At 43.1% G+C, this 26,075-nt stretch overlaps 1 protein-coding gene across 3 annotated transcripts in view; it reads left to right on the top strand.

Annotated features, from left to right (window-relative positions):
• The window catches only part of ALDH5A1 (aldehyde dehydrogenase 5 family member A1), a 49,772-nt gene that overhangs the window by 13,310 nt on the left and 10,387 nt on the right, over positions 1–26,075 (top strand). For 2 of the 3 annotated variants that reach the window (XM_036994360.2, XM_036994361.2), the window contains 3 exons: positions 10,260–10,403; positions 13,526–13,669; positions 15,480–15,638. In XM_036994360.2, the coding sequence (XP_036850255.2) occupies positions 10,260–10,403; positions 13,526–13,669; positions 15,480–15,638 (447 nt within the window). The remainder of the gene's footprint in view (positions 1–10,259; positions 10,404–13,525; positions 13,670–15,479; positions 15,639–26,075) is intronic. The other variant, XM_073224720.1, reaches the window with a different exon arrangement.

Raw genomic sequence — 26,075 nt, 5'->3', positions numbered from 1 at the left:
TGCCATCAGAGTAGTTTGACCTAATCAGGGTGATTCACCATATTTTCCCAGTAGTTGGAAAACATGCAGAGCTCCAACAGGTATTACAGGAATTGGGTATGAAAAATATCATCTATAAAATGGACCCCCAGGCACAAGAACAGAGCCACAGACCAATGGAACAGAATAGAGACTCCAAACATTAACCCAAACATATATGGTCAACTAATATTCGATAAAGGGACCATGGACATACAATGGGGAAAATACAGTCTCTTCAACAGATGGTTCTGGCAAAACTGGACAGCTACATGTAAGAGAATGAAACTGGATCACTGTCTAACCCCACACACAAAAGTAAGTTCGAAATGGATCAAAGACTTGAATGTAAGTCGTGAAACCATAAAACTCTTAGAAAAAAACATAGGCAAAAATCTCTTAGACATAAACATGAGTGACCTCTTCTTGAACATATCTCCCCGGGCAAGGGAAACAAATGCAAATATGAACAAATGGGACTATATCAAGCTGAAAAGCTTCTGTACAGCAAAGGACACCATCAATAGAACAAAAAGATATCCTACAGTATGGGAGAATATATTCATAAATGACATCCAATAAGGGGTTGACATCCAAATTATATAAAGAGCTGATGCATCTCAACAAACAAAAAGCAAATAATCCAATTAAAAAATGGGCAGAGGACCTGAATAGACAGTTCTCTAAAGAAGAAATTCAGATGACCAATAGACACATGAAAAGATGCTCCACATCGCTTGTCATCAGAGAAATGCAAATTAAAATCACAATGAGATATCATCTCACACCAGTAAGGATGGCTACCATCCAAAAGACAAACAACAGCAAATGTTGGCGAGATTGTGGAGAAAGGGGAACCCTCCTACACTGCTGGTGGGAATGTAAATTAGTTCAACCATTATGGAAAGCAGTATGGAGGTTCCTCAAAAGGCTCAAAATAGAAATACCATTTGACCCAGGAATTCCACTTCTAGGAATTTACCCTAAGAATGCAGCACTCCAGTTTGAAAAAGACAGATGCACCCCTATGTTTATCGCTACACTATTTACAAGAGCCAAGATATGGAAGCAACCTAAATGTCCATCAGTAGATGATTGGATAAAGATGATGTGGTACATATACACAATGGAATATTACACAGCCCTAAGAAAAAAACAGATCCTACCATTCGCAACAACATGGATGGAGCTAGAGGGTATTATGCTCAGTGAAATAAGCCAGGCAGAGAAAGAGACAAGTACCAAATGATCCCACTCATATGTGGAGTATAAGAACAAAAGAAAACTGAAAACAAAACAGCAGCAGAGGCACAGAACCCAAGACTGGACTAATAGTTACCAAAGGGAAAGGGACTGGGGAGGACGGGTGGGAAGGGAGGGATAAGGGCGGGAAGAAAAGAAAGGGGGCCTTACGATTAGCATGTATAGTTGTTGGTGGGGGAATGGGGAGGGCTGTGCAACACAGAGAAGACAAGTAGTGATTCTACAGCATCTTACTACGCTGATGGACGGTGACTGTGAACTTGGTGACAAGTAGTCATTTTACAGCATCTTACTATGATGATGGACAGTGACTGTGAACGGGGATGTGGGGGGGACTTGGTGAAGGGGGGAGCCTAGTAAACATAATGTCCTTCATGTAATTGTAGATTAATGATACCAAAATAAAAAAACAATGGACCCCCAGGGCCCTGATGAGGTGTTCACGATAGGAATGAGAAACCTGGTGCTGCACACAGCTCCCACATCTCTTTGGGTCTCTAGTGAATACTCTTATCCCCCACCTAGGGCACCCCATAAGTGAGGCTACTGGTACTTTAGCAGATCTGGGGGAGGTTGAAACAATAAGGGCTCAGAGGGAAGTACGGACCACGACTGAAAGAAGTGCAGAAGGCCCCGTGAAGGTCTCTAGGACCCAGGTGTGGGTTGATTTGATAAAGGTCTGGTTAGTGAGAGAAAAACTCGATGGGCATCCCAATAGAATGTTGTCAGAACGGTGGCACCAGTTAAAGCCAGGGCAGCAGTTTGAGGCCCTGAGGTCTGGGACACAGAAACCAGAGTCAAGGCCTCATGCCCGGCCTGTGTCCCTGCAAAACTTCATGGGAAACAGTACTCAGGATTCGCCTGAGCCCTCACTCCCACAGGAGGATGATTGGGCATCGCAGTTCAACTGAGGGGGGGTCAAAGTCCCCACCTTGGGGGACATGGTGGGGACCAGAGACCACATGTACAATTAGCAGTTCGTTGGTCCTCTGTGAATGTACAATGTGTCCTGGCGCTTGTGGGCACAGGAGCTGAGTGTTCTTTGATTCATGGCAACCCTGAGTGTTTTCCTGGGACCCCTGCTGTGATAGATGCTATGGAGGTAAGATAATTAGAGTGAAGAAAGCCCAGATCTCATTGGGTATAGGGTGTTTACCCCCAAAGGAGTACACTGTGTACATTTCTCTGATCCCTGAATATATTCTGGGGGTAGATATGCTGCAGGGCCTGTGCTTACAGACCACTGCAGGTGAGTTCAGACTGAGGGTACGTGTGGTAAAGGCAGTTCTGAGGGGACATGCTAAGCACCCACCTGTAGCTCTGTTGTACCTCGGCAGGTGACGAATACTAAGCAGTATAAATTGCCTGGGGGGCACAAGGAAATTGGAGAAACTCTAGAGGAGTTGGAGAGAGTGGGCATCATAAAGCCCACTCATAGCCCTTTTAATTCCCTAGTGTGGCCAGTGAAAAAGCCAGACAGCTCCTGGCATATGACTGGCCTACAAAGAGTTGAATAAAGTCACACGCCCTTGGCCTGCTGCTGTCCCCTCTATAGCAGACATTCTTGACACCCTCAGCCACGAGCTGGGAACGTATCATTATGTAGTAGACCTTGCTAATGCTTTCTTCTCTATTGACATAGCACAGGAAAGCCAGGAACAGTTTGCCTTCGGGTGGGAAGGCCGGCAGTGGACATTCAGTGTCCTCCCACAGGGATATCTCCACAGTCCCACCATCTCTTGTGCTTGTAGCCCAGGCCTTGGCCACATGCAAGAAACCGTGAACAGTGTGGTTGTATCACTACATTGATGATGATATACTCGCGTCTGATTCTCTTTCAGCTTCAGAAGGAGCAGTTCCTAGGCTGCTGCAACATCTAAAAAAAAGGGATGGGCTGTGAACAGCACCAAGGTTCAGGAACCTGGTTTGTCTGTGAAATTCTTAGGGGTTGTCTGGTTGGGTAAAACTAAAGTTGTTCCTGAAGCAGTCACAGACAAGGTCCAGGCTTTCCCCACCCCTACCACTGTGGCAGTATTATAAGACTTTTGGGGTCTTATGGGCTACTGGAGAGTGTTTGTCCCACACTTGGCACAAATTCTGAAGCCCTTATACTGGTTGATATAAAAGGGCATCATGTGGGACTGGGATGACACATGTGTGGCTGCTATTACTGCTGCCAAGCTGGCAGTCAGGGACGTACAGGACTTGAATGTAATGGACTCATCAAGGCCTTGTGAATTTGATGTTCATGTAACCAAAGATGGTTACGGATGGGGTCTTTTGGCAGCTGCTTGAACAGACACACTAACCTATTGAGTTCTGGTCACAACTCTGGAAAGGAGCAGAGGTCCAATACACCTTGATAGAGAAGCAACTGGCTGCTGTATACCATGCCTTGCTGGCTATGGAGCCCATTGCTGGAACAGCTCTGACCAAGGTAATAACCACCTATCCCACCACGTGGTGGGTGTGAGACTGGACACAAAGGCCACGGAGTGGCATGGCACAGACACCTACACTGGCCAAATGGGGCGCATATTTACAGCAGTGCAGCACCCTCTCTACTAGCCCCTTAAGTGGAGAACTCCAATGCTTATTGGGGCCTGTGACATATACCAGTGGAAAGCAGGAAGAACTTGCTTTTCAGCCTTTGGTAGCCTAGACTCCTTATCAGGAGGAAAAAGGCTCTATATACCTGAAGATGCTTGGTACACATGGCTCCAGTTGTGGGCAGCCCCCAAAGTGGAAGGCTGTGGCTCTCCATCCTAAGACTGAGACAATATGGATGGAGGATGGAGAGGGGAAGAGCAGCCAATGGGCTGAGTTGCAGGCAGTGATCACCCAGGAGCCTTCCCCCATAGTTGTCTGCACTGACAGCTGGGCCATCTATCAGGGCTTGACCCTGTGGCTACCAACATGGTACCATGCCAACTGGATGGTTGGTCACCAGCCCCTTTGGGGGCAAGAGTTGTGGCAAGACCTATGGGTCTCTGGTCAGACTAAGACTGTTACTGTGTATCATGTGACTGGCCATTTGCCTTTGGCATCCCCAGGCAATAATGAAGCAGACACATTGGCCCTGGTGCACTGGCTGGAAGGAAAGTCTGCCTCTGATGTGGCCCAATGGCTTCACCAGCATTTGTTGCACGTGGGGCAGAAGACAATGTGGGCTGTAGCCTGTAGGTGGGGCTTGCCATTGACCTTTGAAGTCAGCAGAGCCTGGAAGGAGTGCCTTCTGTGCTCTAAGAGGGACTTACACCGAGTCTCACAGCAACATGGGACAATAGTAAGCGGGCCAATACCCCTTGTCAGGTGGCAAATAGACTGTATTGGGCCTCTGCCCATATCAGAAGGATATCGGTATGCCATGACTTGTGTGGACACGGCTACTGGACTACTGGTTACTTTTCCTGTACATCGTGCAGATCAGCAAACCACCGAGAGGGGCCTGAAACATCTCCTTGCAGCCTATGGCCGGCCACAGGTGATTGAGAGCGATCAAGGCACCCACTTTACTGGACATGCGTTACAAGAATGGGTGCAGCAATTAGGAATAAAGTGGATATTTCATGTACCTATAATCCTACCAGGGCAGGCATTATAGAGAGGTACAATAGTTTGTTGACATCTGGCCTGAATCCGGACACCAATAGTCTATAGGGTTGGTCAGTTCGCCTATGGACAGTGCTGTGGCGTTTGGATGAGAGGCCCCGTGAAGGAGCTCCGAGCCCCGTGGATGTGCTCACACACCTTGCCGCCTCCCCTATACAACTGTGCGTCCAAACCAAAGAGGAGCTACTGAAGCCAGGATACGGCAACAGAGCAACACCGTGCTGCCCGCCCTACTGCATTAAGGCCTGGAGACACTGCTGAATGGACCTGGCCCTGGACATTTCAACACATGGACCAGTGATGGCCGGCCCTTCTGGCACCTTGGGGGAAAGTCCTGGAAGCTGGCTTCATGTATATTCCTGGAACAACACCTGAGTGGCCCCAAGGATCAGGGTAGTGTACCCAAAACGTCCAGGAGGTAAGAGCATCTTGTGGGGAAGTTTTGTTTTATCTTTATGGCCAGTGCATGTACCTCCCATAGCCCCATATGTTGACCCATCTGTAACTCCCACAGGGAGGGGGGTGAAAGTCTGGTCACTAGACCAGGACGAGATCCCATTCCTGCCACTGTTTTATCACGAGGCCACTCTCTTGCATGGGTCCTACCTGATGGACAAGATTTGCCTATGCTGGTGTCTTTAAAACATGTATCTTATTGCCCTTAAGGTTTTCTCCTACAGTCCTTGTGGCCTTAATGTGCGCCCTGGGTGCAGCTGTGGTGTGATGATTGCTCTGAACCCTCGGCTCCTGCCTGCCTGGGGAATGGACGGGCTATGGACTTAATCTGCATAAGATTTTGAACGTAGCTGAATCCTAACTGGAGTTTATCATGATTTTATTGCTATTGTTCTGTCATTATTCTGGTAACAATACTCCAGTTTTCTTGCCCAGGGACCATTGCAGAAGAGGAAGAATGAGTAGATTCTAAGGCGAGATTTCTGTATCGGTGGCCTGTGGGTAAAATTGTAATATTTCCAGAATATCTCCCCTGGCTTTAGTGCCTTTGCATATACTCAAGGGTGGGAAAAGTTCGTCTCTGTGTCAGTGGTTACATACCTGGGTAACCTAGGGTTTATCTGAACCTGAGAAGTTAAGGGGAGGGTCTTGCTTGCTTCTTTCTGGAGCAGGAGAGAGAGACGTCCCTGACTGCAGTTTGTAAGCAATAAACGGGTTTTAAACTTTATTTTCCCCTTTGACTGATTCCGGTTTTTAGAGATTTTTTTGCCCCGGGATTTCTTTTCCCTGGACTTACAAATGTATTCTCCATTTTATTCTGATATAAAGTATTACCCTTGAAAAGTCTGATGAAAATCTAAGATTCTTGCCTTTGTAAGTCCACTTACAATGCAATGTGGTTTTTTTCTCCTCTTTTAAGACTGGTAATATCACAAGACTGTGTCTTTGTGATGGTTGCTTTTGGTCAGTACTCTAGGAGTGCTCTCTCAATATGTATGTCCAGGTTTTTTTTTCTTTTTAATCTCTTAAAATTTTCAGGATTTGTTCTTTACACTTGATTTATTTTATTTATTCGGAGACTCTTACTATTGCCAGGCAGCTGCATTTGGGGAGGTCTTTCTCTGCGCACCAGGTGAAGCCTCAACCTGGATAGGGGAGGGCTCTTGATTCTGAATGAGAAAGAATTCTTGAGCAGGTTGGAAGAGTGTAGGTGTGGATAAAATTGTAATATTCCAGAATCTCTCGCGTGGCTTTAGTTCATCTCTATATAAACAGTCATTCCTCAGGAGTGGAGTGAAGTAGTTTATCTCCATATCAATTACCTGGGCGACTGAGCGCTTATCTGAACCTGAGAGGTTGTGGGGAGGTCTTGCTTGCTTCTGTCGGAGCAGGAGAGAGAAACGGCCCTGGACTGTAGTTTGTAAGCAATAAACGGGTTTCAAACTTTATTTCTCCCTTTTTACTGATTTCGGTTTTAGAAGTATTTTGCCCTGGGATTTCTTCTGCCGGAGTTACAGTAGGTAAGGAAGGAATTCATTATTGCAAGACTAGGAATGAATGTCAGTGGCCTTGCAGGTGGCTGAGAACAGGAAAATGCAGAGGTGCGGAGAGAGGGAGAGGAAGCCGGCTGCCCAGGGTCACTCAGACAAAGGGAACTCGGAGGCCCAAATCAGCTCTCAGCATCCCCTCCCCACTTGCAGACTTGGAAATAGAATGAAATAGCAAAAAGACAGAACTGCAGTAAGTTGAGCAGTGAGAAGGCTTCATTTAAAGGTACTCACTTAAAGAAAGGAAAAGTGTGGGCATCCTCAGGAGGCACACCCAAAAGCTGGGGTTCTGTCTTTTAAGGATTTTTTCAGGAATGTGACAAAGGGCCAGGGAGTATAGACTTACAAATGCTTATCTCTGCTGATAGACATTATTATGTCTCTTTTCTATTATCAGTCCTCCAGGTAATTGTGCAAAATTAACACAAGAAATTGGTCGGTTCCTCTCCAGGATAGTGCTGCCCTCTGGGAAGACATCGATCAGGGCCACCAGCCCTGCCCCCAGAGGGGGTTGAGTTATTGTCTGTTTGCTAAGGAGTATTTTAGGAATCTTACTTCCAAACTTCCTGGTTTTTAAAATGGAATCTTAGCTTTAAAGATGGAATCTTTCCTGTTCTTTCTATACTGTTTATATCTTGTCTTTTTGGAGAATTGATCAGGATGCTTGTCTCTCTCTGCTCTACATCATCACTGTCCATGTGTTGATATTTTTTGTCACTTTCTCTTGTATTCTTTTCATCTTTTCCCTAATCTCTAAAAATGCCTTTTTTTCACCCATTTTTCTTAAGGTATTAACTGCTATGTTTATTCATTCTTATATTCCTTCTAGTTTACTTCTTTATTTCAGAAATGATCTTTTTCTTTTACATCTGATTCTTCAGTGTGTTGCTTCACGTCATTTCCATATTGTTCTAATTCCAATTCATGTTGTTCTTTTGTCTATTAGTACAATTCTATTATCATTTTTTATCTCATAGTAAGTTGACCGTTTTGGTCTCTTTTATGGGCATGTCTTTCTGGTATGCTTTTGTGGTCTGTGAGGATGCTTTTCTGCTCTTCTTGTTTTTTCTTTTAATAATGTATGGGATTTGACTGAGGTGTTTTTTTGAGAATTTATGTATGTATTAAATTAGTTTTCATAAACTTCTAGAAGGTGGCCTGGATAGAGATAGTTTCTCTGACTTGACAGAGTCATCTTTTGGTTTCTTGTTTTCTGAGAGTCCCTGGCCGTTCCCTCCCCCCACGTTTATCTGGACCTTCGCCCTTATCCCACTGGGCCCCGGGACCGTGGCACCCTCCCTACACTTAGTGCCCGCTTGCTTGCCCTCGCTGCTGTTGCGGCGGCAGTTACACCTGCTCTTCCAAGTGGCCGCCCAGTATTCCATGAACACCTGTGGGCTGTTTGGGGTTCTCTGTTACCAGGCCCATCAGATGGCCTCTTGCTTCCCTCTGCATCTTCTCAGGAAGGTGCTGGCGCTCTCCAGTTGTCAGTGATGTGTCCCCACCCACTTGCAATGTGCAGTTTGTGAAGATACTTTGTCATCCATTGTTGTGCTCTTAGGACCTCAGAATATCAACAGCAATAGAAATGTCTGAGGGTGTCACCTGGGCCACAGCAGACTCCCCAGAGCCATTTCTGCTTTCAGAACCAGTGTTAGGGCTGGACTGGCCCCTTGTGGTTCTTGTGATTGCAAAGCACCCTCACAGTAACCATCATGAAACTTCAAAATACAGGTCTATTATTCACAAGTCCTGGAGGGTGCATGACCCATATAAGGCCATACAGCAAGGCTGTGGCAAGTGCCAGCACCTGGGGCTTTCATTGAGGTCGAGGGTGGGCAGCCTAGGGTTTCATGGGTTCACTCCTTATACTGGTGGATTTAAAACATACGAGTGGAACTAAAGCAAGGGAAGGCAAAAACAAGCAGCCAAATGGTTAGCTAAGTCAACTAGAGAGCTCTGAAACAAGGAGACTTTAGGGGGAGGCAGCCTGGCTCTTTAGTCAGGTGGCGGGCACTGTGTTTATGAAGATAGCCATCTTAGAAGTGGATGCCTTAGCAATCAAACTTAAGTCAAGCACTACATTGCAATTTTTAAAAAATTGTCAGGGTTTATTTACACCAGTCTTGTAAAATCCAGTTTGGATTTCTAACTGGTTCTGTTCTTTTGAAGAGATTTAGAGAGACTTAAAAACTCTGCTGCTCCCACTGTCTTCCTAAAATCCCCAGTCATATCTGTGCAGTAAGTTCATTGTTAATGGGATTCAAACATCAAAATGATTTAGGATATGCCTGATCCAAAAAGCATCACTCTGGAAAGGTCTGGTTTCCGGGTCAGCTGGTTGCGGGTTGGCCTGCTGGTTCGGTTACTCCCAGTGTGTGGCCTTGGCATGATTCTTCCTGCGAGGCGTCCCTTTCCTCCCCACTGCCCTGGGAAATCACCTGTGTGAAGGCCTTCCTGTTAGGGTCTAGGACTCCGGGGTTTCCCAGAGAGCAAGACACATGGACACGGAGATGAAAATCTAAGCAAAGTCTTTATTCAGCCAGCAAGCTGGGGTCGACAGCACCTCCCCTGACACGCAGGCCGAGTCCGAGCTGCCCACCCCGAAGCAACTTTGGGTACTGATTATATAGGATCTTCACAGCCGTTACACCAAAGCCCGCGCAGTTCTACAACCAATAGGTTTAAAACACACTCTGTATTGTAACCAATGGGAAACATTGTAACCTTTTTTAGGGAACGTGCCAGTTGCCTGCCCGCTTCAATTGTTATCTCTTGCTTACCTAAGCATGTCTATGTTACTTATCACGGGTTACATCCCCAGGCGTTCCCAGGCTGTTGCCCACTTCTAGTTATCTAACTTAGGGTAGGCGCATTTCTCAGAAGCCTCCGGTAATTTACACAAGAAAAGACTGGGTGGCTCTCGCTCTAGGCAGTCAGGTTAAGTGTCATTAGTTCTTTTTCCTGACTCTTGATGCTCTCTGCACTCCGTCACATTCCCACTGCCCTGCACACAGTAGGTGCTTTTCTCTACTGTCTCCCTTTAATTCTACAGGTGAGCAAATAACTTCTTGAACTCTTCTCTGATTTTTCTGGGGAAAGAAAAATCCAGGGTTTTTTATATTTTAACAGGATGTGGCATAGAAAGTAATGCTCTAAGAAATTTTATTTTAATGATGTATCACAGCACATTAATATCACTTTAGCACAATAGCAATCTTATTTCAGTTACAAATATACTCTTATTCTGTCCCCAAAAAGTTTTTTCTGCCCATTGCTTTTTGAATGAAAGCAGCTATTTATTTATTTATTTATTTTCAGTTTGATCATTTGCTACCACATGGTTGCTGTTTCTCCTTATAGCTTGCAAATCGGGCTGGAATTCCCCCGGGTGTGTACAATGTTATTCCCTGCTCTCAAAAGAAGGCCAAGGAAGTAGGGGAAGCACTTTGTACTGACCCTCTAGTATCCAAAATTTCCTTCACTGGCTCAACAACTACTGGAAAGGTACGTGACTTAGTCTAAAAAAACACATAATTCTAATGTTTTCTTTTGATAGACTGTAAAATTACTGTTTTATCTTGATCACCATTTGTAGGAAGATCTCCAACAGTGTTAAAAGCTCTTTGGATAAAGTGATGTCTGATCCTATCGATTCTTTGGGTGGTGTTCCCTGTTGTGAAATGACACAGGTTCCTGCTCGCCAGTACCAAAGGAGTCAGGGTAGTAAAGATTCTCATTATTTGTTGTATGTGAGGTGGCTGGAGATTATCCATTGTATTTCCTCAATTCTGGAATGCAGGTTTCTTTCATAATCTAGACTGAAAGACTCCAGAAACACACAGTCGATGTTGAAATAAATGTCTTAGAATTGAACACAATTGTCCTTAGCATAAAGGGACTTACAGAAACAGAAAGGTCCTGGTCGGTTGGTCGGTTGGTTGTTTTGCCTTCAACATTCAAACATTTTTCTCCCAAAACATCATGTGTGTGCCTGTGAGTGGATTTTTATATATCTGTTTAAATGTTCAACAGAGAGAAAAGGGTAAAACAGAAGTTTTTATTTGTGGTGTTTCTCTCCGGATGGTGTACTTTTCTGCCACTATATATATATAGATAGATATACAGATATATACACACACACACATACACATACACATATCTTACATGCAACATATATATAGCATGAAACACATGTCTATGGCTAGACACACATATCAGATAAAAATAATAGAAGTAATCTGAAAGTTTTGGTGAAACTTTGGTCATTTTTAGATGCCATGAGAAGGAAGGAATTAAGCAATTTTAAGGACTCCCAACCATAATTACTCTTCTCATGCCATGAAGTCATGCTCAGGGAGTGACACTTGGGAACCTGCCATTCACTTCTATGAGAAGCAGAAACTTCTAGATACAGAAACTGTTACAGCTCTAATCAGTGGATCTTACAATGCAAATTTACTCTCAGAAGGTTTCAGACACTACTATGAACTAGTTAGAGAAAAAGAGAAGCCTGGGAGGAGAAGTCGCAAACCTTTCCTGTTGAAGCCAGAGAAATTCCCAGGGAGTCGGACAAAGGCCAGCAGCTCATTGCTTCTCCTCACTTCGCTCGGAGAATTGCCGCCGTCTGACAGAGTCCCAGGAAAATACCGACCATGTTCCCGCAAAACCCAGTTTTGCCTCTTACTTATCTAGGAGAGTGTTTCTCTTCAAGTGGATTAAAGGGAAGAGTGATAGGAGCCACTGATAAAGGGACTAACTACTCAATATATCATGAAGTTCTTCTGAGCTGATCTTTGCAGAGAGTCTGCGGCTTAGCTCCTGATCTTTGGGCATAGAACCTTGCCTACCTGAACCCCATCCAGTGAACCTGTCCTGGACAGGCCCACCCTACCCTCACCTGCTTCTGGGGACCACCCCTCCCTGGGCCAGTTGAGGGGACAGCAGCTGTGTTTTATAGCACATAACCCCTTGTCTCTCCCCCGACTGAATTCAACCATGAGTGATCACCTGGCCTAAGGAAAACAAGTTGGTAGGCTGGCCAGTGACCTGGCATAGAAAGATGAGCTGGTCAGTCAGCTTCCCTCTCCAGGGCTTTGGAAGTTGAGGCCCTGAGAAGGTCAGCAGTGGGAACCTTCAGGTCAGAGCAGACCTTAAGAGGTGACAGGAGTGTGTGCGATGCTGCAGGGCCATGTCAGGCCAAAGCCAGGTTCACGCCAACATCATGGGGACTCGGTGGAAAGAAGATGTGGTCAGAGGACACAGCAAGTGCGCACGGAGGAAGAGACACTGTGAGACAGGGTCAGTGTCCAAGGCCGGGTGGAGGCAGGTGACCCAAGAGTGAGCAAATTAAGGAAAATTAATGGCTTGGCAGATAGCATTTTTTTAAAAATTCAAAATAAAAACAGTTTTCTTGAGTCCAGTAAAGAAATATATTTGATCTTAAAACGTGTATTACTTTGTCAAATGGTTAACATTTCATTGAGAAGATCATTACTATTTAATTGCTGGCATAATACATCTGGGCATATGGAGAAGTAACAGCAGGGCGGCAGTCCTCCAGCTGTTTGCATTTTCACCAACAGCTCTTTGGTAAAACCCATGGCCTCAGGGTACACATCGCTGGCGACCATTCCTCGAGTGACCTTGAGTGTGTGAGTGCTGACTGAACCAACCAAGAGGTTCCATCTGTCCTGCAGCTGTGACTAGACAAATGACTACTGTCTTAGAATAAAGCAAACATTCCTGGGCAGCTTTCCTCGGCCATGCCAATCTCTTACTAGATATTTAAAGCATAATAGCTATATGTATCAGAAAGTCTTACAACTGTGCACTGAGCTAGTAATTCTACAGATTCATACTAAAGAAATAATGGCAGTGTTATTTTTAATAGCACAGAATTGGAAACAACCTAAATTTCCAACAGATGGGGGCTGAATAAATTGTGGAACAGCCATGCTGTGGAATACTCTGCAGGCATCTAGGAATGTTCTGTAAACACGTGCTCACATGAGAGAATCTTCACGGTATAGTGTTACTTTAAAGGAGCAAGGTGTAAAGTGTTGTGAACATACTAAGATGTTCCAGATATATGGTTAGTTGGGGAATTAAAGCAGATTACAAACCTGTATGACTCCACCATCCTGTTTTCTTTAATTAAAAAAAAAAGTATGTATACAAATCTGTGTGTGTGTCCTTATATACCTTAAATTTTTATCAGTGATGAGCTACAGGTTATGGAATTCTGGGTAGTTTTATGATTTTTATCTCTACATTATGATTTTTAAGCCTATTATCTTAAAATGTTTTTTGAATAGTTTATACACCTATATGGTTCAAAACTCAAGACAGTATAAACATGTTCACATTCAGAAGGCCACCCTCACCCCCTGCCACTGATTCCGTTCCTTCTGTAAGGATTTTTAGTTTCTTGATATCTTCCCGGTGTTTCTCTGTCAGATACACGTATTACTGTATATTCTTATGTCCCCCTTTTCTTATGTAAACTGTCATCCCATATACACTACCATGCACCTGGATTTTTTCGCTGTTGGATAATATTTTGAAACAGACTTTCCCTTCCAGGTAGTTGACTAAGGGGCTCACAGCATTCTCTCTTCTGCTCGCAGATACTGTTGCACCACGCGGCAGACTCTGTGAAAAGGGTCTCCATGGAGCTAGGTGGGCATGCCCCATTCATCGTATTTGACAGTGCCAATGTGGACCAGGCTGTGGCAGGGGCCATGGCATCTAAATTTCGGAACTCTGGACAGGTGAGTCCAGTAGCGTTTTTCAGGCTGTGTGTGTATATATTTTAGAAAGATCTTGCCACTTCACTCATCTCCTGGAAGGAAACTTCAGGTTTCTTTCATCATTATTAGTTCATTCGCTTTTTCAGCAAATATTTAGTAAGGGTCCTCTTTCTGCCTGGGAATTGTGGTAGGCTCAGAGGGTCTAAAGAGAAATGAGGTATAATCTCTGATTTCAATATTGTGAACAGCAGATGTCTTTTAATCAAATTGTTCTCTCTTCTTGTCTTTCCCCTGTTCTTTGAGTCTTTTTTTTTTTTTTTTCAAATTTCCCTCATTGGGCTGTTCTCAACTGAACTAGTATAATCATCTCCTCAGACACAAAACAGTCTGAACAGCTAGGGTCTCAGGCCCACAGTCTTAAGGAAAAGGTGGTAGGAAGATGTTGAGATGGTGCCTTGAAAAACTCAAAAACCCTGTGTCTGGGTCTCACTCTTCCTGAGATGGAGGAGCCATGATTGTTACCCACTACAGGGACACCCTGCAGTGTGCCCAAGGGGGTGTCCGGGTTGTCACTGGGAGAGTAGCAACTTGAGCTCACTCCTTCACAGGAAATTGTGAGATAATAGTTCTGGCAAGGACCTTCAGCATTATCTGACATGAACCTTGCCTTTTACAGCTGAGAAAATGAAACTCTGGAAAGACTAACTGTCTTGAAGTCATACATCCTAGGGTCACAGTCACAACTCTGCTGAGAGGAGCAAGGACTGTGTGCTTAGGGTCCTGGCTCCCAGTTTCTACCGAAGTTCTTGCCAGGATCCTGGCTTCTTACGAAATAGTCCGAAGTACTTTGTCTTTGAGTTCATCAATAAGCAGTTTTAAATGCGTTCCAGAAATGGAATAAAAACTTCTGAAAGGTTATATTGTGAGAAAAAAGGTGAAATGTTGTGGAATATTCTATATTCAATAGTCTTCATGCTTGTCTTGGCCTTTGGTAACTAATTTTACCCCTTTAACCTGTACTGGTAACCTAATTCTCCCCCATAATCTAAATAAGCATGGTTGTTTCACAAATAGGTCTGTTTCCTTTTAGAAACACAGAATGCCAGTGTGCGTAACCTTCAGAGTCACACTGGTAAACCTACGACTTCAGGGTTTGTTGCCTTAAGCCAATAAAAATGCACAGGACACAAAATTATCTTTATACTTGTTTCTTGTAGAGTAATACATGAATAAGAAAAAAAATTCATCAATGATAACTATGTTTCCTATAATGTGATTATATTTTATAATTTAAAAATTATATCTAGTTAAAAAAAAATAAGCAAGGGCCTTTTGATTAATTTGGGCAGGCGTGGAAGAATGGTTTTGTGTCCATTTTCAAAATGTCAGGGTCAGCCAAACACTTGAAAGGTTTGATAAGCAGAGGGACATACATTCCATCTAGCTTCTGCTCTCTGACTCTGCAGCCTCATTATCTTTCAGGGAGATACAGTTTTTTACGTTGGCTTTTGCTTTCCATATTTGTTTTATAATGGCTTATTAAACCACTTGAAAGACTTGGGTTAGGTGGCCTTTTTTTCTTGCACACAGATATTTTATACTTGCTTATTTATCCACAGAAGTATGACAACAGTCATGGGAGGAGGGGTTGGAGAAGCATGCCCTAAATGTATCATTAGGGCGAAGGCCACGGGGAGAGGCAAAGAGCAGGTTGGACACATGAGAATCCCCGGTGAAGTGTTTTCACATTCAGAGAGGTAGCAGCAGTCACATTTATTGGTTGGGTCAATAGCTCCTGACAAGCTATATAAATATGTTTTTTTCTGTCTAGACTTGTGTGTGCTCAAACCGTTTCTTGGTGCAAAAGGGTATCCATGATTCTTTTGTGAAAAAATTTGCTGAGGCAATTAAAACAAACCTGCATGTGGGCAGTGGATTTGAGGAGAGAACCACTCAAGGCCCATTAATTAATGAAAAGGCAGTAGAAAAGGTAAGTTCGCTTTATGATCTGCTAAGTAAATTTCATGGATTCACTATCAAAAGTTTAACTAGCATATAACACTTTTAGCAAGGTGCCCAGCAAGGCTATTTTGGGAAAAATAGAGAAATTGAAAAAGGGTTCATTTCTGCCAGTTTGTGTGAATTGAGTGGCATCATCTGGTCATAAGTTTTCCCAGCTCTGTCATTACACTGAGTCCCCATGTCACTTTAGATTTCTTACTGCCTTTCCTAAATTTTCCCTCATGGTGATGATAGTTTTATTCCCCATAACCTGAGGAATTAGGATCCTGAAATACTAAGTTCTTTAATTTATAGAAAATCTAAAAGGAAAGTAAGACTATAGTTTTGTATTTTTAAATTGTTTATATTTTGGCTGAAATGCTGGCTGGCACTGACACAAAAAATTGCCTTTCCAGAAGAATCCTTGATGAAAGCATCCTAGTAGAGACAGAACAGTAGAAGCCATGTTCAGGATTTAGAGATGGTGGGAAAGGGAAATTGCTTTTAGGAAGGTTTTGTTTGTTCAAAGACTATCACTATTTGAGTACTAGCTAGGTAAGATCTCTCCTTGTTCTGATTTAGAAAATAATCCTTTTTAGAGATGCTTACAAGAAACTTTCTTGTAATACCAAACATCCAATATTCTCCCTAGATAAGTCTCTACAAATAGAAAGGATTTTAATGGAATAATTAAAGTCAGACAAATGAGACTGGAGATTGTGTGCGGCAAAGAAGGAAGGAAAGGTGGCTGGAAGGTGGGGCAGAGCCAGCCCGCCCAGGAACCGAAACCAAGCGAGAGCCCGTGAGCATCCAGGGGGTGCACAGCCCAGCTGTGTTCATGGGCTCCCTGAGAGCCCGAGGACTGAGCCCCCCCAGTGGGCTGTCAGGTCAGCTAAACCCCCTACCTGATGCCTTCCCCAGTGGAAACCAAAGGAACCATCAAGATTGGACAGAACGCTGATAAATTTCTAGTTATTGCCTTGGGCTAGTCTAGATCGGGAACATATACTCAAGTTTGATTGCTACCACCTGTAATTTTTTTTTTTTTTTTTACATTTTTCATACCTTTTATTAGGGATTTTAGACATATACAGAAATAGAGTAGTATAATGAATCCCATGTCCTATTACTGGCTTCAGCGATCATCAATTCATGACAATCTTGTTTTATTCATTCACCCTAACCCTTTAACAATTTTAAGTAAACCCCAACATTAATTTCATTCATAAATATTTCAGTGTGTATCTAAAAAAAATGACCCACAAAAAAGAAAAAGGGTCATTTTCATAGCTAAAAATAATTCACAGTATAATTCTTAAACAACATCAACTGTCCAATCAGTGTTCAGATCGCCAGTTGTCTTATAAATGTCATTAGATTTTCATTTTATTTTTTATTTTTTATTTTTTATTTTTTTTTTTGAGATTTAGATTAGAGATGCCTTCCGTCTTTTTTTTTTTTTTTTTTTTTTTTTTTGAGAGGGCATCTCTCATATTTATTGATCAAATGGTTGTTAACAACAATAAAATTCAGTATAGGGGGGTCAATGCTCAATGTACAATCATTAATCCATCTCAAGCCTAATTCTCGTCAGTCTCCAATCTTCTGAAGCATAACGAACAAGTTCTTACATGGTGAACGAATTCTTACAGAGTGAATAAATTCTTACATGGTGAACAGTACAAGGGCATTCATCACAGAAACTTTCGGTTTTGATCATGCGATATGACCTATAAACCATCAGGTCAAATATGAATATTCATTTGATTTTTGTACTTGATTTATATGTTGATCCCACATTTCTCCTATTATTATTATTATTTTTATTTTTAATAAAATGCTGAAGTGGTAGGTAGATGCAAGATAAAGGTAGAAAACATAGTTTAGTGCTGTAAGAAGGCAAATATAGATGATCAGATGATCAGGTGTGTGCCTATGGACTAAGTATTAATCCAGGCTAGACAAGGGCAGCAAGACATCCACGGATGCAGAAGATTTCTCTCAAAGCAGGGGGGGTGAGGTTCTGAGCCTCACCTCTGTCGATCCCCAAATTCTCACCTGATGGCCCCCCTGCGACTGTGCCTGTCTTAGGTTGTTCCTCCCTTGAGGAATCTTACCCGTCTCTGGCTAACCAGTCATCTTCCGGGGCCATACAGGGAAATGTAAAGTTGGTAAGTGAGAGAGAAGCCATATTGTTTGCAAAGGTTAGCTTTTTACTTCTTTGCAGATTTATGCCCTGTGGCTTCTATGCCCAGCACTTGTCTCGAGGCATCTTTACCACCTGGAGGAATTATGATACTTGGTAAATTCGATATGAGGCACGAATTCTATTTAAGGTTTGTAATTAGGAAGGAAGAAGAAAAGCTATAGATGTAGCATATGAAGGAAACTTGGGAGGATTGATTATTTCTTTGACATATCTTCTTGTATAGTACCTTAAGTATGTATAGGTTTTAAACTACTAACTAATTTGCACACACATATTAACATAATAGGAATACGGTGACATAAACAAAGCAAATCTATAATTACCAGCCATCTCCAGTGAAGCCAAGAAAACCATTTAGGCACCCTAGGCATTTGTGAAAATTTATCTATGATATGATGGATATTGTCCAACTGTACTTGAACCATCAGACAAATTAAAGCAGCCCATTTCTGGGATCTGTTCACATCCCATATGTTCTTTTAACCATAGATAGTCTATAGTCATGAGATTTTGGGGTGCTACAACTTGCACCCCTCCCAACTCCTGGTTGAGTTCCAACAGTACAGATCCAGTCAAATTCGTTGTCTCACTGTATGCACATGCCAGCCTAGACATCTCCCTCCTCCTTCTTATGGCAAGTCCAGGAGACGGTGGGCTGGATGCAGCCACAACCGCAGCATCGTCCGGATCCCTGTGGAGGCTTTTTGATGATCATCCCCCGGCACGAGTCCTCCAGAGAGTGCTGATGCCGGAAGCTCCTCCTCATATCGTATCTTAGTTCATTTTCTGGGTATCCAAGCTAGGCCTTGATCTTCTGCGTAGAAACAAACAGACCCTTTGCCCACACTTTGACATGCCCTCTATACCACTGTGCAGAACTCATTGGAGGTCAGCACACAGTAACTGCATTTTTTTTTTTTTTAATTAAGAGAAAGGAATATTATCAGAAAAGAGTACCTCCATAGCTGATCATCTGACACCCTTTAAGTGATCAGCATTAAGGATATTTAAAGCATGCGTTGATCTTTGATTTACCAATAGTTTTATCCTGTTAAGGAGTAATCCCCCTTTTCTTTCTTTCTTTCTTTTTTTTTTTTAAATTTTTAATCTACACTTACCTGAAGAATACTATGTTTACTATGCTCTCCCCTATATCAGGTCCCCCCTAACAACCACATTACGGTTACTGTCCATCAGCTTAGCAAAATGTGGTAGAGTCACTACTTGTCCTCTCTGTGTTGTGCAGCCCACCCTCCCCTTTCTCCCTCCCCCCCATGCATGCTAATCTTAATACCCCCCTTCTTCTTCCCCCCCCTTATCCCTCCCTGCCCACCCATCCTCCCCAGTTCCTTTCCCTTTGGTACCTGTTAGTCCATTTTTGGGTTCTGTAATTCTGCTGCTGTTTTGTTCCTTCAGTTTTTCCTTTGTTCCTATACTCCTCAGATGAGTGAAATCATTTGGTATTTCTCTTTCTCCGCTTGGCTTATTTCACTGAGCATAATACTCTCCAGCTCCATCCATGTTGCTGCAAATGGTTGGATTTTTCCACTTCTTATGGCTGAGTAGTATTCCATTGTGTATATGTACCACATCTTCTTTATCCATTCATCTACAGATGGACATTTAGGTTGCTTCCAATTCTTGGCTATTGTAAATAGTGCTGCGATAAACATAGGAGTGCATCTGTCTTTCTCAAACTTGATTGCTGCGTTCTTAGGGTAAATTCCTAGGAGTGGAATTCCTGGGTCAAATGGTAGGTCTGTTTTGAGCATTTTGATGCACCTCCATACTGCTTTCCACAATGGTTGAACTAATTTACATTCCCACCAGCAGTGTAGGAGGGTTCCCCTTTCTCCACAGCCTCGCCAACATTTGTTGTTGTTTGTCTTTTGGATGGCAGCTATCCTTACTGGTGTGAGGTGATACCTCATTGTAGTTTTAATTTGCATTTCTCTGATAATTAGCGATGTGGAGCATCTTTTCATGTGTCTCTTGGCCATCTGTATTTCTTTTTTGGAGAACTGTCTGTTCAGTTCCTCTGCCCATTTTTTAATTGGGTTATTTGTTTTTTGTTTGTTGAGGCGTGTGAGCTCTTTATATATTCTGGACGTCAAGCCTTTATCAGATCTGTCATTTTCAAATATATTCTCCCATACTGTAGGGTTCCTTTTTGTTCTATTGATGGTGTCTTTCGCTGTACAGAAGCTTTTCAGCTTAATGTAGTCCCACTTGCTCATTTTTGCTGTTGTTTTCCTTGCCCGGGGAGATATGTTCAAGAAGAGATCACTCATGTTTATATCTAAGAGGTTTTTGCCTATGTTTTTTTCCAAGAGTTTAATGGTTTCATGACTTACATTCAGGTCTTTGATCCATTTTGAGTTTACCTTTGTATATGGGGTTAGACAATGGTCCAGTTTCATTCTCCTACATGTAGCTGTCCAGTTTTGCCAGCACCATCTGTTGAAGAGACTGTCATTTTGCCATTGTATGTCCATGGCTCCTTTATCAAATATTAATTGACCATATATGTTTGGGTTAATTTCTGGGGTCTCTAATCTGTTCCACTGGTCTGTGGCTCTGTTCTTGTGCCAGTACCAAATTGTCTTGATTACTATGGCTTTGTAGTAGAGCTTGAAGTTGGGGAGTGAGATCCCCCCTACTTTATTCTTCTTTTTCAGGATTGCTTTGGCTATTCGGGGTCTTTGGTGTTTCCATATGAATTTTTGAATTATTTGTTCCAATTCATTGAAGAATGTTGCTGGTAATTTGAGAGGGATTGCATCAAATTTGTATATTGCTTTCGGCAGGATGGCCATTTTGACGATATTAATTCTTCCTAGCCATGAGCATGGGATGAGTTTCCATTTATTAGTGTCCCCTTTAATTTCTCTTAAGAGTGACTTGTAGTTTTCAGAGTATAAGTCTTTCACTTCCTTGGTTAGGTTTATTCCTAGGTATTTTATTCTTTTTGATGCAATGGTGAATGGAATTGTTTTCCTGATTTCTCTTTCTATTGATTCGTTGTTAATGTATAGGAAAGCTACAGATTTCTGTGTGTTGATTTTGTATCCTGCAACTTTGCTGTATTCCGATATCAGTTCTAGTAGTTTTGGAGTGGAGTCTTTAGGGTTTTTTATGTACAGTATCATATCATCTGCAAATAGTGACAGTTTAACTTCTTCTTTACCAATCTGGATTCCTTGTATTTCTTTGTTTTGTCTGATTGCCGTGGCTAGGACCTCCAGTACTATGTTAAATAACAGTGGGGAGAGTGGACATCCCTGTCTGGTTCCTGATCTCAGTGGAAATGCTTTCAGCTTCTCGCTGTTCAGTATAATGCTGGCTGTGGGTTTATCATATATGGCCTTTATTATGTTGAGGTACTTGCCCTCTATTCCCATTTTGCTGAGAGTTTTTATCATGAATGGATGTTGAATTTTGTCAAATGCTTTTTCAGCATCTATGGAGATGATCATGTGGTTTTTGTCTTTCTTTTTGTTGATGTGGTGGATGATGTTGATGGATTTTCGAATGTTGTACCATCCTTGCATCCCTGGGATGAACCCCACTTGGTCATGGTGTATGATCCTTTTGATATACTGTTGAATTCTGTTTGCTAATATTTTATTGAGTATTTTTGCATCTACATTCATCAGGGATATTGGTCTGTAATTTTCTTTTTTGGTGGGGTCTTTTCCTGGTTTTGGTATTAGGGTGATGTTGGCTTCATAGAATGAGTTTGGGAGTATTCCCTCTTCTTCTATTTTGTGGAACACTTTAAGGAGAATGGGTATTATGTCTTCTCTGTGTGTCTGATAAAATTCCGAGGTAAATCCGTCCGGCCCCGGGGTTTTGTTCTTGGGTAGTTTTTTGATTACTGTTTCAATTTCTTTGCTTGTAATTGGTTTGTTTAACTTTTGTGTTTCTTCCTTGGTCAGTCTTGGGAGGTTGTATTTTTCTAGGAAGTTGTCCATTTCTTCTAGGTTTTCCAGCTTGTTGGCATATAGGTTTTCATAGTAGTCTTTAATAATTCTTTGTATTTCTGTGGAGTCTGTCGTGATTTTTCCATTCTCATTTCTGATTATGTTGATTTGTGTTGACTCTCTTTTTCTCTTAATAAGTTGGGCTAGAGGCTTATCTATTTTGTTTATTTTCTCAAAGAACCAGCTCTTGGTTTCGTTGATTTTTGCTATTGTTTTATTCTTCTCAATTTTGTTTATTTCTTCTCTGATCTTTATTATGTCCCTCCTTCTGCTGACTTTAGGCCTCATTTGTTCTTCTTTTTCCAGTTTTAATAGTTGTGATGTTAGACTATTCATTTGGGATTGTTCTTCCTTCTTCAAGTGTGCCTGAATTGCTATATACTTTCCTCTTAAGACTGCTTTCGCTGCATCCCACAGAAGTTGGGGCTTAGTGTTGTTGTTGTCATTTGTTTCTATATATTCCTTGATCTCTATTTTGATTTGTTCATTGATCCATTGATTATTTAGTAGCATGTTGTTAAGCTTCCATGTGTTTGTGAGCCTTTTTGTTTTCTTTGTAGAATTTATTTCTACTTTCATACCTTTGTGGTCTGAAAAATTGGTTGGTAGAATTTCAATATTGTGGAATTTACTGAGGCTCTTTTTGTGAGCTAGTATGTGGTCTATTCTGGAGAATGTTCCATGTGCACTTGAGAAGAATGTATATCCTGTTGCTTTTGGATGTAAAGTTCTATAGATGTCTATTAGGTCCATCTGTTCTAGTGTGTTGTTCAGTGCCTGTGTGTCTTTACTTATTTTCTGCCCGGTGGATCTATCCTTTGGGGTGAGTGGTGTGTTGAAGTCTCCTACAATGAATGCATTGCAGTCTATTTCCCTCTTTAGTTCTGTTAGTATTTGCTTCACATATGCTGGTGCTCCTGTATTGGGTGCATATATATTTAGAATGGTTATATCCTCTTGTTGGACTAAGCCCTTTATCATTATGTAGTGGCCTTCTGTATCTCTTGTTACTTTCTTTGTTTTGAAGTCTATTTTGTCTGATATTAGTACTGCAACCCCTGCTTTCTTCTCACTGTTGTTTGCCTGAAATATGTTTTTCCATCCCTTGACTTTTAGTCTATGCTTATCTTTGGGTTTAAGGTGAGTTTCTTGTAAGCAGCATATAGATGGGTCTTGCTTTTTTATCCATTCTATTACTCTATGTCTTTTGATTGGTGCATTAAGTCCATTTACATTTAGGGTGACTATTGAAAGATATGTACTTATTGCCATTGCAGGCTTTAGATTCGTGGTTACCAAAGGTTCAAGGTTAGCTTCTTTAGTATCTTACTGCCTAACTTAGCTCGCTTATTGAGCTGTTATATACACTGTCTGGAGAGTCTTTTCTTCTCTCCCTTCTTATTCCTCCTCCTCCATTCTTCATATGTTGTGTGTTTTGTTCTGTGCTCTTTTTAGGGGTGCTCCCATCTAGAGCAGTCCCTGTAGGATGCCCTGTAGAGGTGGTTTGTGGGAAGCAAATTCCCTCAGCTTTTGCTTGTCTGGGAATTGTTTGATCCCACCATCATATTTAAATGATAGTCGTGCTGGATACAGTATCCTTGGTTCAAGGCCCTTCTGTTTCATTGCATTAAGTATATCATGCCATTCTCTTCTGGCCTGTAGGGTTTCTGTTGAGAAGTCTGATGTTAGCCTGATTGGTTTTCCTTTATAGGTGACCTTTTTCTCTCTAGCTGCCTTTAAAACTCTTTCCTTGTCCTTGATCCTTGCCATTTTAATTATTATGTGTCTTGGTGTTGTCCTCCTTGGATCCTTTCTGTTGGGGGTTCTGTATAATTCCATGGTCTGTTCGATTATTTCCTCCCCCAGTTTGGGGAAGTTTTCAGCAATTATTTCTTCAAAGACACTTTCTATCCCTTTTCCTCTTTCTTCCTCTTCTGGTATCCCTATAATACGAATGTTTTTCCTTTTGTATTGGTCACATATTTCTCTTAGTGTTGTTTCATTCCTGGAGATCCTTTTATCTCTCTCTATGTCAGCTTCTATACGTTCCTGTTCTCTGGCTTCTATTCCTTCAATGGCCTCTTGCATCTTATCCATTCTGCTTATAAATCCTTCCAGGGATTGTTTCACTTCTGTGATCTCTTTCCTGACATCTGTGATCTCCTTCCGGACTTCATCCCACTGCTCTTGCATTTTTCTCTGCATCTCATCCCATTGCTCTTGCATTTTTTTCTGCATCTCTGTCAGCATGTTCATGATTTTTATTTTGAATTCTTTTTCAGGAAGACTAGTTAGGTCTGTCTCCTTCTCAGGTGTTGTCTCTGTGATCTTTGTCTGCCTGTAGTTTTGCCTTTTCATGGTGATAGAGATAGTTTGCAGAGCTGGTACAAGTGACCGCTGGAAGAGCTTCCCTTCTTGTTGGTTTGTAGCCTTTTCCTGGGAGAATAGCGACCTCTAGTGGCTTGTGCTGGGCAGCTGTGCGCAGACAGGGCTTCTGCTTCCTGCCCAGTTGCTTTGGGGTTTATCTCCGCTGTTGCTGTGGGCTTGGCCTGGCTGGGGCTGTTCCTCCAAAATGGTGGAGCCCCGTTGGAGGGGGAGCAGCCAGGAGACTATTTATCTCCGTAAGGGGCCTCTGTGCTCCCTGCTGCCCAGGGGGTTAGAGTGCCCAGAGATCCCCAGATTCCCTGCTTCTGGTCTAAGTGACCTGTCCTGCCCCTTTAAGATTTCCAAAAAGCACTCTCCAAACCAAAACAACAGCAGCAACAATGAGAGAGGGAACAGAAACAAAGAGAAAAAAAAAAGGAAAAAAAAGGAAAAAACAAGCGATTTTTTTTTTTTTTTTTTTTGTCCTCAGGTGCCGGTCCCAGGCACCCGCTCACTGGTCCTGCTGCCCTGTCTCCCTAGCACCAGGGTCCCTGTCCTTTCAAGGCTTCCAAAAAGCACCCACCCACCGGTCCCGCAGGGAAGGAACGCTCAATATTCTTTGTCCTCAGGCACTGGTCCCACGCACCCGCTCACCAGTCCCGCCGCCCTGCCTCCCTAGCACCGGGGTCCCTGTCCCTTCAAGGCTTCCAAAAAGCACTCGGCAAAAAGAGAGAAAAAAAAGGGGAAAAACGCGCGATTTCTTCCGTCCTCAGGTGCTGGTCTCAGGCACCCACCCACCGGTCCCACAGGGAAAAATGCGGGATATTCTTTGTCCTCAGGTGCCGGTCCCAGGCACCCGCTCACCAGTCCCGCCGCCCTGCCTCCCTAGCACCGGGGTCCCTGTCCCTTTTAGGCTTCCAAAAAGCACTCGCAGAAAAGAGAAAAAAAAAAGGGGAAAAACGCGCGATTTCCTCTGTCCTCAAGTGCCGGTCTCAGGCACCCGCCCACCGGTCCCGCAGGGAAAAACGGGGGATATTCTTTGTCCTCAGGCGCCGGTCCCAGCCACCCGCTCACCAGTCCCGCCACCGTGCCTCCCTAGCACTGGGGTCCCCGTCCCTTCAAGGCTTCCAAAAAGCGCTCGCCAAAAAGAGGAAAAAAAAAAAAAAGGGGGGAAAAATGCGCGACCTCCTCCGTCCTCAGGCACCGGTCTCAGGCACCCGCCCCCAGGTCTCGCAGGGAGAAACGCGGGATATTCTTTGTCCTCCGGCGCCGTTCCCAGGCACCTCCTCACCGGTCCCACCACCCTGCCTCCCCAGCAACGGGGGCCCGTCCCTCTAAGGCTTCCAAAAAGCGCTCGCCAAAAAAAAAAAAAAAAAAAAAAAACCGCTCCGGTTTCTCTCCACCCGCCGGGAGCCGGGGGGAGGGGCGCTCGGGTCCCGCCGGGCCGGGGCTTGTATCTTACCCCCTTCACAAGGCGCTGGGTTCTTGCAGGTGTGGATGTGGTCTGGATGTTGTCCTGTGTCCTGTGGTCTCTATTTTAGGAAGATTTTTCTTTGTTATATTTTCATAGCTCTATGTGTTTTTGGGAGGAGATTTCCACTGCTCTACTCACGCCGCCATCTTGGCTCCGCCCCCCTACCACCTGTAATTTTGAGGTAACTTTGGTCCCTGGGGTGAATCAGCCAGTGAAGATAGTCTGGCTCTGTGACCAGCTGTGGCTCAAGTGGTGATGGTAGTTCTCATTCACCCTGTGCCTTTAACAGTAATTTACGGGTGCCTGGGTCCTATCTGAGGAGACTGGGTGTGAATTTGTCTGGAAAAGGGCCTAGATGTTGATTTCTTTAGTGTCCCAGTTGATGGTAGTTTGCAG

The sequence above is a fragment of the Manis javanica genome, chromosome 16 (assembly GCF_040802235.1).
Source record: "Manis javanica isolate MJ-LG chromosome 16, MJ_LKY, whole genome shotgun sequence".
In the NCBI taxonomy this organism is placed as follows: domain Eukaryota; kingdom Metazoa; phylum Chordata; class Mammalia; order Pholidota; family Manidae; genus Manis; species Manis javanica.
Note: the sequence above shows the minus strand (reverse complement) of the source record. Positions and strands in the feature narration are given on the sequence as shown.